Source organism: Mobula birostris, chromosome 29 (assembly GCF_030028105.1).
Source record: "Mobula birostris isolate sMobBir1 chromosome 29, sMobBir1.hap1, whole genome shotgun sequence".
NCBI classification, from domain to species: Eukaryota; Metazoa; Chordata; class Chondrichthyes; order Myliobatiformes; family Myliobatidae; genus Mobula; species Mobula birostris.
In genome coordinates, this window is record NC_092398.1 from 1492308 (window position 1) to 1505540 (window position 13233).

Here is a 13233-nt window from a genome sequence, read left to right on the forward strand (position 1 = left end):
AGTTCACCAGCTATCTGTCCTCCTAATCTTCTTCACTGTTCTGTGAGTCTTTCTGAACCTTTCACCTGCTTTTATGAGATATTTCTTGGAACCATATAACTCTCCATCTCCGAGAGAACATTTACTCACTTTGAACCTTCTGCTGATGTTAAACACACATAACATTATCCTGTAAGTAAGGATGTAATGATGAGGCTTTATAAAGCACTGCTGAGGCCCCACTTGGAGTATTGAGAGCAGTTTTGGGGCCACGTAAGAACATAAGATATAGAAGCAGGATTCCACAGGTTGTTCACTCTCTGACTAAAGAAATTCCTCATCATCTCCATTCTAAAAGGACCCCTCTATTCTGAGCCTGTGCCCCCCACCATAGGAAACATCCTCTCCACATCCACTCTATCAAGGCCTTTCAACATTCAATGGGCTTCAATGAGATCTCCCCTCATTCTACTGAATTCCAGTGAGCAGAGGCCCAGAACCAATAAACACTTCTCATATGCAAGTTTGTCAATCCCAGAATCATTTTCGTGAACCTCCTTTGAACCCTCTCCAATGTCAACACATCCTTTCTTAGACAAGGGGCCCAAAACTGCTCACAATACTCCAAGTGAGGCCTCACCAGTGTTTTATGAAGTCTCAACAACTTGTTTTTATATCCTAGTCCTCATTTTGACTGACAAAAGATGGTAGTGAAAAGCAAAGTTAAATAATTAGGCTTTGAGATGGTGATTAAAAGTGTCAACACAGTCTGCATCCCGTATGGTTTTAGGTATTGAGTTCCACAGTTTAGGAGCGTAGTTCAAAAAACTGGCCTGCCAATGATCTCTTGAGGGAGATTGTTTAAATTTAAGAGACCGGCAGAAGTATCCCTGAGAGCTCGAGCAGGATCCTAAAACGAAAACAGTTCTGTGATATACTCCAGTCCCAGACCTGTAAGAGCTTTAAAGCAAGGTAAGGGAACTTTAAAATCAATTCTAAAAGATACAGGAAGCCAAAGCAGAGTAGCTGGACATTGAATGATACGTTCCCTCATCTTGGTTTTAGTTAAAAATCCAGCAGCGGTGTTCTGAATGAGATGAAGTCTGACAATAGATTGCTTCGGCAGGCCAGTAGAACGCGTGTTGCAGTAATCTGGTTTGTTTAGTTTTCCACTATCATCACATGACAGAAACGAACATACCGTGTCGAAATGCTGCTCTGGTCCAGGCATTGATTTCAGGAGTCAGGAAGATATGATGTAGCTCTGTAAAACTCTGGTAAGGCCACATTTGGAGTACTGCATTCTAGTCGGGTTGCCCTATTTCAGGAAAAATGTTGAGGGTGTAGAAGACGTTCACCAGAATGCTGCCTGGATTAGAGATCATGTGCCGTAAGGAGAGGTTGGACAGACTTGGATTGGCTTTCTCTGGGGCAGCAGAGGTTGCTCCAATGATCTCACTTTAGGGTCTCTTAGTTATCTCATGTTCTCGTTATTTATTGCTATTTATTTACATCCGCATTTGTACAGTTTGTTGTCTTCTGCACTCTGGTTGATTTTCATCGATCCTGTTATAGTTACTATTCTGTAAATTTGCTGGCTATGCCCACAGGAAAATGAATTTCGGGATTGCATATGGTGACATATATGTACTTTGATGATAAAATTCACTTTGCACTTTGAACTTCGAGGGCAGGCCTGAAAGAGGTCCATAAGATTATGAGACATCGATAGACAACCAGCATTCTTCTCCCCCAGGGTGAGCATTTCTCATACCGAGGGTTATTAGACTCTAGAACATACTGTAATGATGAGTTTGAAATCAAAAACAGAACTTCTCAGGATCAGAGTCAGGTTCATTAGCACCAGCACATGTCGTGAAGTTTCTTGTTTTGCAGCAGCAGGACTTGGCAGTACATTATTTTAAAGACTATAAATTACAACAAGAAATAAATATTAAAAAATTAAATGAAATAAATAGTGCAAGAAGATAGAAAAAGCAGTGAGGTAGAGTTCATGGTTCATCGTCCACTCAGAAATTCCTCCAGCGTTTTGTGTCTGTTGCTCTGAATGAGTTTGTTGCTTTCGGTCACCTCAGTGCTTTTTCCATCCATGTGGTGGGCCAGTGCCCGTGAGGCAGGCAGGGGTGGAGGGCTGGGGGGTGCAGTTACACGGGGAAACGGAGAGCTCCAGGCGGTGTCTGGTCTACACGAGCTTCTTTCCAGCCGGTGCGCAGAAGCAGAAGAACACAGTCCCATCGCAGTTGTGGTCGTGCGCGAGTAGCTCGACACATACCCCATTCAGGATCCGGTTCCCATTCACCTGCAATTACAGCGTCACACCTCAGCGGTCCCACAGGACCTGAAGGAGCGACAATTCCTCTCCTGCCCTCAGCCACTGTTCGACCTGCTGGGAACCTCCATGGGGCTCCAGCCCCCTCTCCTGGTCAATGTGTGTACAACCATTTCCAGCCAATTTTGCATCATAGTTACAGAGAGCAGCCCAAATCGTCCAAGGCGCCCACCAGAATTTGCCCCACTTCCCTTTATTTGACCCATATCCCTCCTCTTGCACGTACCTGTCCAAACACCTTCCAAATGTAATAACTGTACCCTCCCCTACAGCATGTGTGGGCCACAATCGATGATTTCACTTTTAAGGACTCCATCTCATGTTCTCATTATTTATTGCTATTTATTTATATTTGTGTTTGTGCAGTTTGTTGTCTTTTGCACTCTGGTTGATCTTTCATTGATCCTGTTACAGTTACTATTCTATAGATTTGCTGAGTATGCCCGCAAGAAAATGAATCTCAGGGTTGTATATGGTGATATATATGTACTTTGGTAATAAAATTACTTTGAACTTGCCAGCTTGTTCCATATACTCAACACCCTCTGGGTGGAAGAGTTTACCCATCAGGCCCCTTTTAAATCTTTCTCCTCTCACCCTACCTCCAAGGCTTTGGAGGTTTGCGTGCCTCATTGAACTGGAGAGCTGTGTTGGTCGGAGTCAGGGCTTTATTCTCTGGCCACCCATGCCAACCAGGTTCAGGGGTAGAGGATGGACTAAAAGTGGTTCACCGGTCCCTGGGTTTGGGGTTTCAGCACAGGGCTAACAACCCAGACTAGCAAAACAAAATTGTTACAGAAACAGCAGTGAAGAATCTTTCTGTATCTGTGTGTGATGGTATGGACAGACAGAGAGGGAGGACCTTCATTACTGCCTTAAACGCCAGTGGCGTAATGGGCAGTAACTAACCTCTCACCTTCAGGAGATTTGGGAAGCAGGTGACTCCCTGTAGACATTGACAATGAAATGCTCAGGTCAACCTGTGAAGACTGTGTCCACGAGGAGCAGACAGACTCAGATCACCATGCCCGTCAGAGAGTAGAGACCTGGTCTGTTCCTGCCGTTACTCGGGCAGGGTTTCCCCTGCCTCTGCCCTGACCAAACGTGCTCAGGGTGGCCACTGTGTCTCCAGCAGTCACTGGCTCAGCAGAGTGGCTTCAATTCAGAGCAGGACCATAACAATTTCACAAAACCAGCACCCTGGGGCATGAGACACAGGTGCAGAATTCGATCATTCGGCCTATTAAGTTTGCACCATCGTGGCTGGTTTATTATCCCTCTCACCCTCAAACTCTGCCTTCTAACTGTTACCTTTTACACCCTCACTAATCAAGAACCTACCAACCTTTGCCTTAAATATACCCCATGACTCGGCCTTCACAACCGTCTGTGGCAACGAATTCCACAAATTCCTACAGAAATTCCACCTCATCTGTGTTCTAAATGGTTGTTCTTCTATCCCTTATCTGGGCCTTTCAATATTTGATAGGTTTCAGTGAGACTTCCACCCCCCCCCCCCCCATTCTTCTGAGATCTGGGCCTCAATATCCCCCTTGTGCAATTGGATCCTGGATTTCCTCACTTGTAGATCCTAGTCAGTTCAGATTTGCAAAAACATCTCCTCCACAGCACAGGGGCACCACAGGGATGTGTGTTTAGCCCTCTGCTCTGCTCGCTTTACACCTATGACCGTGTGGCTAAGTACAGCTTCAACACCATATACAAGTTGGCTGATGACACTGTTGTTGAGGGCTGTATCAAAGCGGGTGAGGAATCAGCATACAGGAGGGAGATTGAAAACTTGGCTGAGTGGTGGAATAACAACAATCTCTCACTTAATGTCAATAAGACCAATAAACTGATTGTAGACTTCAGGAGAGGGAAACCAGAGGTCCATGAGCCAGTAATCATCAGATGTTCAGACGTGGAGAGGGTCAGTAACTTTAAATTCCTGAGTGTCTCTATCTCAGAGGACCTGTCCTGGATCCATCATATAAATATCATTGCAAAGAAAGCTCGACAGCACCTCTACTTCCTCAGGAGTCTGCGGAGATTCTGCCTGCCATTAAAAACCTTGGCAAACTTCTATAGACGTGTGGTGGAAAGTGTGCTGACTGGTTGCATCACGGGAACACCAATGTGTTTGAGCGGAAAACCCTACAAAAGCTAGGAATTGGGCCCAGTGCATCACGGGTAAAACCCTGCCAACCATTGAGCACATCTACATGAAATGCAGTCACAGGAAAGCAGCTTCCATCGGCAGAGATCCCCACCACCCAGGCCATGCTCTCTTCTTGCTGCTGCCCTCAGGTAGAAGGTACAAGAGCCTCAGGACTCGCACCACCAGGTTCAAGAACAGTTACTACCCCTCAACCATCAGAGCCATCAGGCTCTTGAATAAAAGGGGATAGGTACATTCATTTAAGGATTCCGTTATTAGTTATTTCATGCTCATTATTTATTGCTATTTATTTATATCTGTATTTGCTCAGTTTGTTTACAGTTTACAGTTCCTGATGTTTATAGTTATTGTTCTATAGATTTGCTGAGTATGCCGGCAGATAAAGAATCTCAAGGTTGTATGTGATGACGTGTATGTGCTCTGATAATAATTTTACTTTGAACTTAAACTCCAGCGAGTACAGGCCCAGACCAATCAGACGGTTGTCACGGTCCCAATTCCAGCAAATCCTTTCTTGGATCTGGGGCCAAAAGAGTGACTCAGAAGGTGGTGCCCGTGTGCAACCAGCTGCCAGCAGAAGTGCTGGGTGTGGATTCCGTTGAAACACTCAGGAGAAGTTTGGATAAGTACCTGGATGGGAAGGGTACGCAGGGTTACGGTCCCGGCGCAGTTGAATGGGACTAGAACGAACGATAGATGAGGCATTGGTCGTGTGGATAGCCAGAGGCTTTTTCCCAGGGCTGAAATGGTGAAAAGGAGGGGACATAGTTTTATGGTGCTTGGAGATATGTTCAAGGGTGATGTCAGTTAGAGAGTGGTGAGTGCGTGGAATGCACTGCTAGCGGTGGTGGTGGAAGCGGATACAATAGGGTCTTTTGACAGACACTTACATAGGTACATGGAGCTTAGGAAAATAGTAGGGTAATTCTAGGCAGTTTCTAGAGTAGGTTACATGGTCACACAACATTGTGGGCTGAAGGGCCTGTAATGTGTTGTAGATTTCTATGTTCTAATCTAGGAGGAGGAGAAGATGGCAGTGTGACAGCAGCGCGCGCGGCCTCTCTGGTGATGAATATCTGTTATCTGTCAAGTAGGGGACCGTGCACAATTCTGATTTGATGGACACAGACGTGACAGTACAGAGGAACATCTGGAAAACTTCCGAAATGCCCGCCTCGCTGCCACTGCTACTGTGTGATAACCAGAATCTCTGGAGCAGAAGGCCCCGAAATCCTCGGATTTGCTTGTTTCAGCGGCCGGGGCAATGTTGAAGGCGCTCGGCAGAGGATGGCGTTCGGGAGGCTGTATCGGAGAGGGTGGTCGGAAACTCGGAGTTTTCGGACGGATGGACTCAGGGTTGGCTGGGGTCGGCTGCTTCCAAGGCATCGGCAAGTTGACGGTGCCTGGAGGTTTATGGCAGGGAGTTTCTCCCTTTTGCCGCCTGCTATTGGGGACTCGGGAGTCAATTGACTCAGGGACTTTGTGACTTTTTTTACTGTGCCCATGGTCTGTTCTTCATCAAATTATGGTATTGTTTTGCACTGCTGTAACTATATGTTATAATTATGTGGTTTTGTTAGTGTTAGTCTTTGGTTTGTCCTGTTTTCTTTGATATCATCAGAGAAACATTGTATCATTTCTTAATGCATGTATGTATTTCTAAATGACAATAAAAGAGGACTGAGTGGTCTCATAATCTAATCTAATGCACAGACTAGATGGGCTGAATGGCCTGTTTATGTGCTGCAGTATGCTATGACTCTATATAACAACTTCAAGATAGACCTTCCCCGGACTGAGAGCTCAGTTCTAGGTGCTCGTGCTGTTTCCAGCCAGCTCTACAACCTCGATTTACTCCAAAGTATTGCAAAGTCAGTTTGGTTTCTCTCCACGCCCACAACAAAGAGGTGTTTAGTCCCTGAGTAACGCACACAAAATGCTGGTGGAGCTCAACAGGTCAGGCAGCACCTCTGGACAGGAATAAGCAGTTGATGTTTCGGGCCAAGAGACCCTTCTTCAGGACAGGAAAGGAAGAGGGAAGATGCCAGAATAAGGTGGGGGAGGGGGAGGAGGACAATCTGGCAGGTGATGGGTGAGACCAGGTGAAGGGGAAGATGGGTGGGGCAGGGAAGGGAAGATGAAGTATGAAGCTGGGAGGTGACAGGTGGAAAAATAAAGGGCTGAAGAAGAAGTAGAGTGGACCATGGGAGAAAAGGAAGGAGAAGGGACACCGGAGGGAGGTGATGGGCTGGTGAGGAGATGGTTAAGAAGGAGCTACAATGGGGAATGTAACAAGAGAGAAAGCAAAGTGGGGGAAATTACTGAGTTAGTGAAATCGATGTTCATGCTCCGTTTTCAAATCGCATCTCCAGAGAATAGACTTTCTCCCTTCTCAGTCCCGACACAGTGTCACGGCCCGATATGTCGACAGTTCCTCCACCATCCCTTCACCCCCTCGACTTACTGAGTTTCTCCAGCAGAGTGACTGTTGCTCCAGGTTCCAGTTTTTGAATCCTGTGTCTCCAGTTAATGAACTTTGAGCAGACACAAGAGATTCTGCAGATGTTGGAAATCTAGAGCAACACACAGAAGGCACTGGAGATTCAGCCAACAGGACAAGTCAGACCACACTTGGAATATCATGTTCGGATCTGGTCGCTTCATTATAGGAAGGATATGGCAGCTTTGGAGAGGGTACAGAGGAGATTTACCAGGGTGCTGCCTGGATTAGAGAGCGTGTCTTTATGAGGAAAGGTTGAGTGAGTTAGGGCTTTTCTCTTTGGAGGAAGGAGGATGAGAGGTGACTTGATAGAGGTGTAGATCAAATGGATAACTGGAGACTTTTTCCCAGGGCAGAAATATTTAATGGGGGGGGGACATAATTTTGAGGTGATTGGAGGAAAGTATAGAGGTAAGCCTTTTACAGAAAGTGGTGTGTGCGTGGAATGGAATGCATTGCAGGGGTGGTAATAAAGGCAGATATATTAGGGACATTTAACAAACTCTTAGTTATGCATGTGAATGATAGAAAAACGGTGGGTTACTAGGAGGGAAGGGTTAGATTGATCTTCGAGTAGGTTAAAGGGTTAGCACAATATTTTGGGCCGAAGGATCCGTACCGCGTTGTAATATTCTATATTTTATGATCTCATGGGCCAGGCAGCATCTGTGGAGGAGAATAAAGAGTCGACGTTGCGAACTGAGACCCCTGGTCGGGACTAGAAAGGAAGAGGACAGAGCATTCGAGTTTTTAGCCCGAACCGTCGCCCATCCATCTCTGTTCGCAGATGCTGCCCAGCTCGCCGAGTTCCTCCAGCGCTCTCGCTCCCTCTCCCTCTCTCTCTCTCTCTCTCTTGAATAAACTTTGAGGCGGTAGTGTGATCTCTCTCTCTCTCTCTCTCTCTCTCTCTCTCTCTCTCTCTCTCTTGAATAAACTTTGAGGCGGTAGTGTGAACTCTCGCCCGGCGTGGCCGCGTCCTCTTTCACCACTGATATCCCAGCAGCGGCGGCGAGGTCCGAGGTCCACCCGCTTCCAGGCCACTGCACCTCAGTCTCGGAGCCAAGTTAGGTCCCTCCCCGCCGCTCATTATTACGTTGCGTTTGCAGAAGAAGCCTTGCGTTTGTCCGGCGGCCGGCGTGGCTGCGCGGGGTCGCGAATGGAGCTCGCCGAGCGGATCAGGACCTCGCAGGTGGACGATGTGGTCCTGTCCCGGCCCTTCCTGCAGCCGGTGAAGGGCACCCTGTGCGTTAGCAGCTACCACCTGCTGCTCTCGTCCCGGACTGGCGACACCGCTGAGCTTTGGCTTCTCATCAGGAACATCGATGCGATCGAAAAGAGGTCAGTTCACCACTGATTACAAGTGACGGTAATGTTAGGAAATAGCTGGCATGCTGTTATTTCAGAGGGTTTTCGGGCTAAACAGGACACCCACGCAGAAAATAAAATCTAATTTCAAAGTGAAATTGTAGGAATGGCAGCGGCAAGTTTAAACCAGACCAGGAAACATCGCTGGTGTTATCTGACATTTTCTCCGGGAGGAAATGCATCATTACTGTCTTCCTGGTTGCTTCAAATATTGGGTCCCCCCCCCCAAAGATACGCATATGGTATTTGCAAATATCTCGGGGAATTAATATAATAGAAATGTCGCCTGTAGAGATGTCCAGAGTTGGAAGCGAGTCCGAAATTTTCCCTGGGATCCGGAAGTTGACACTAATCACAGGAAAAGTTTATGCTTGTGAATCGGAACCACTGCACGAATCAGAGTTCAAAGCTCAAATCAAATTTATTATCAAAGTACACGTACCTCACCATATACAACCCTGAGATTCATTTTTGTCAGCGTGCTGAACAAATCAATATAATAACCATAACAGAATCAACGTACGACAGCACCAACTTCAGCATTCAAGAGTATGCAAAGTACAATCAACTGTGCAAATACAAAAAGATAGATAATAAATAAATATCTGGAACGTGAAATGAAAAGTCCATGGAAGTGAGTTTGTAGATTGAGGGACCAGTTCAGTGTTAGGGTGAGTGAAGTTGTCCCCACCCGTTCCAGGGGTTTCTCCATCTCTTTTCTCAACACCACTGAGGGTCCAACACCTCGGAGGAGGGCGGTGCAGTGACTAGTCTCGCTACTCCAGCCACCTGAATTGATCCTGACCTCTGGTGCTGTTCATGCCGAGTTTTCAGGTTCCTCCCATATCCATGCCAGCTCCCCACGTGTTCTCCACAGTCCTCCCGTATCCTAACCAAATATCCTAACTTGGTTGGTTAATTGCCACTGTATGTGCACCATAGAGGTAAGTGAGGGGTAGATTCTGGATGGGCATTGATGGGAACATAAGACGATATGACATATCAGGCCATTCAGCCCATCGAGAATAAAAATGGCAAGAATAAAATGGGATTTAATCCAGGATGTTGCCTGGTTTAGAGGGCATGTGCTATCACGAGAGGCTGGATAAACTTGGGTTGTTTTCTCTGGAGTGCTGGAGGCTGAGGGGCGATCTGATAGAGGTTTACAAGATTATGAGAGGCACAGATAGAGTAGACGAGGAGTATCTGTTACCCAGGGCTGAAATGTCTCATATCAAAGCGCATGCAATTAAGGTGAGAGAGGGTAATTTCAAAGGAGATCCGAGGCACAAGTTGTTTTACACAGAGAGGTGGGTGCCTGCACTACGCTGCCTGGGGCTGTGGTAGAGGCAGTTAGATTAGGGACTTCTGAGAGATGTTTGGATAGGCACGTTAATGTGAGGAAAATGGACCGATATGGATGTTGTGTAGGCAGAGGGGATTAGTTTAGTTGGCCATTAGATTACTAATTTAATTTAGACACTAACAAAATCAATAAACTCATTCGTAAGGCCAGTGATGTTGTGGGGATGGAACTGGACTCTCTGACGGTGGTGTCTGAAAAGAGGATGCTGTCCAAGTTGCATGCCATCTTGGTCAATGTCTCTCATCCACTACATAATGTACTGGGTGGGCACAGGAGTACATTCAGCCAGAGACTCATTCCACCCAGATGCAGCACAGAGCGTCATAGGAAGTCATTCCTGCCTGTGGCCATCAAACTTTATAACTCCTCCCTTGGAGGGTCAGACACCCTGAGCCAATAGGCTGGTCCTGGACTTATTTCATAATTTACTGGCATAATTTACATATTACTATTTAACTGTTTATGGTTTTATTACTATTTATTATTTATGGTGCAACTGTAACGAAAACCAATTTCCCCTGGGATCAATAAAGTATGACTATGACTATGACTATGTCAGCACAACACTGTGGGCCGAAGGGCCTGTTCCTGTACTGTACTGGTCTATGTTCTGTGTTTTATGGTTGGCGTGGTCTAGTGTGGGGCTTGTGCCTGTGATTGATGAATGACAGAACCTTATGGAACTGAAGTAGGCCACTCGATCCATCACTTCCATGCTGGCTGAGGGAGATCTGTTGAGGCAAATCCTATTTCCGAGCTTTTGGTTCACAACCTTCGGGTACACGTTTGAGTAAAACTTAATGTGATGGGGGTCGCTGCCTCTCCCACCTTTTCAGTGGGTGAGTCCCCCCTTCCCCCCCCACACACTATGACAATCCACTGTTCATCCACTAACTAGAACCCCGCTGGCTCTGCTTAGTGACTCTTTGCCAAGGAACACAGATATTCCCCACCTTTCATAATCTTATACCCCACAATTTACTCTCCACTCAGCTGACAATATTTCCTCAGATTACATATTTTTCATAACTTGGTCCAGTGGAGTTTTGCCAAATGTCTTGGGAAAATCCCAACAAGTTGATTACACATTCCAAGAAACTGATTAAAGACAACCCCAATGTGAAACAAATGTGTTTCTGCAATCCAAGTTCAAAATGAAGTTACTATCAAAGTACGTGTAGGTTACCATACACAGGTCTGAGGGTCATTTTCTTGCAGGCATACTCAATACATCTAGAGTAGAATAATAACCTTAATAGGATAGATGATACAGCCTCAGAGTAGAGGAATGTCCTTTTAGAATGGAGATGAGGAGGACTTTCTTTAGCCAGAGAGTGGTGAATCTGTGGAATTTGTTGCCATAGTTGGCTGTGGAGGCCAAGTCATTGGGTGCATTTAAGAAAGAGGTTGATAGGTTCTTGATTAGTCAGGGTATGAAGGTTACGGAGTGAAGGCAGGAGATTGGGCTGAGAGGGGAATGGATCAGACATGAGTAATGGCAGAGCAGACTCGATGGGCCAAATGGCCTAAATCTTCTCCTATATCTTATGGTCTTATGGTCTAATCGATGAAAAATTGCACCACCTTGAGCATTCAACCAGCGTGCAAAAGGCAACAGACTGTGCAACTACGAAAAGAAAGAAATAATAATAATAATAAATATATAATCAATAAATATCAAGAACATGAGATGAAGAGACCTTGAAAGTGAGTTCATTGGTTGTGGGAACCTTTCAATGACGGGGCAAGTGAAGTTGAGTGAAGTTCTCCCTTTTGGTTCAGGAGCCTGATGGTTGAGGGGTAATAACTGTTCCTGAACCTGGCCATATGAGTCTTGAGGCTCATATACTCATCAGAATGATGAGTTGGATTTAATAAGATTTCCTTTGCCAGAAATCCAAACTTGCTCATGCTTCTGAGTTTGACACATAATACTCACTGGCCGGTTGCACTTAATGTGGAATGAGTCCTGATGAAGAGACTTGGCTTGAGGTATCAGTTGTTTATTCCCCTCCGCCTGACCTGCTGAGCTCCTCCAGCATTTTGTGTGGGTGTTGCTCTGGATTTCTAGCATCGGCAGAATCTCTTGTGTTTAGCATTTTATACTGATGTATGGTAAGCCTTGATATAAAGTACGGAAGTTGGAACAATTGAGGTGGTAGAGAACTTGGGCTTGGAATTTTGGGGATAAGATGGTTGGCAGGTGTAAGACAGGATACAAGAAGGAAGAAGGGATTGTGTTTGGAGTTTGTGAGGGAAGTTCAGGAATAGTTAACATGCAGGAGAGTGCACCCTGTAACTAAACAGAAATACTCTTGCATTATTTAAGTTGCATTAATTAATATTGCTAAAAGAGTGAATTAACTCAGCATCTTGTTGTAGCTCAAAGTTCAGTAAATGAATTTCAAAGCTATTTGGTTAGTAAAGCCGTCAACAGTGATCAAATTAATTCCAGAGAGCTGTGTATCAATACACAGGGAGAGCTCTCACCACATCTTCGAGGAGCGATCCCTCAAAAAGGCGGCATCCATCACCCAGGACATGCCCTCTTCTCATTGCTACCATCAGGGAGGAGGTACAGGAGCCTGAAGACACACACTCAATGATTCAGAAACAGCTTCTTCCCCTCTGCCATCCGATTTCTGAATGGACATTGAGCCCATGAACACTACCTCCTACTTTTTTATTTTTATTCATTTTAATTTAACTATTGAATTTATAAACTTACTGTAATTCACATTTTTCTTTATTATCATGTATTGCAAATACCACTGCCACAAAGACAAAAATTTCGCAACATTATGCCAGTGATATTATGCTGGTAACATTATGTTCAGCATGGACTGGAAGGGCCGAGATGGCCTGTTTCCATGCTGTAATTGTTATATGGTTATATTAAACCTGATTCTGATTCTGAATCAGGTAAACAGTTTGATAACGGCAGAATGAAACAGGAAGTGTTTAAAATAATGATAAAGTGTTTAAAGTGTTTAAACAGGGAGCATCTGGGGAGGAGGAAAACAGAGTTGGAATTTCAGTTGGAACTGTCAGAGAACTAGAAAAAAATGAGAGATACAATATGTTTTAGATGGGACCGACAGCCTGGTCAAGCGGTATGTGTCCAAGAGCAAACTTTAAGGAACATAGAAACATAGAAAACCTACAGCACAATACAGGCCTTCGGCCCACAAAGCTGAGCCGAATATGTGTGGGGGTTTGTGACGGAGAAAGCTGCTTTCTTCCAATGGTGGCAGGTGTGACTATATAAAACCAGACTGGGGGAGGTCAGAGCGGCCAGGGGTCAGAGTGGCCACGGTTCAGAGTGGCCAGGGTCCAGAGAGCCATGGTTCAGAGTGGCCAGGGGTCAGTGCAGCCATGGTTCAGAGTGGCTAGGGGTCAGTGCGGCCAGGGGGTCAGAGTGGCCAGGGGTCAGTGTGGCCAGGAGTCAGAGTGGCCAGGGGTCAGTGTGGCCAGGGGTCAGAGTGGCCAGG

The 13233-nt window shown here is 45.7% G+C and overlaps 1 protein-coding gene across 4 annotated transcripts in view; it reads left to right on the top strand.

Annotated features, from left to right (window-relative positions):
* Nucleotides 1-7846: 7846 nt before the first annotated feature.
* Nucleotides 7847-13233, top strand: part of LOC140190130 (myotubularin-related protein 9-like) — a 49807-nt gene continuing 44420 nt past the window's right edge. Inside the window, exon 1 of one of the 4 annotated variants that reach the window (XM_072246635.1) lies at nucleotides 7847-8349. In XM_072246635.1, coding sequence (XP_072102736.1) covers nucleotides 8168-8349 — 182 coding nt within the window. In that variant the 5' untranslated portion in view covers nucleotides 7847-8167. The remainder of the gene's footprint in view (nucleotides 8350-13233) is intronic. The other 3 variants (XM_072246634.1, XM_072246631.1, XM_072246632.1) reach the window with 3 other exon arrangements.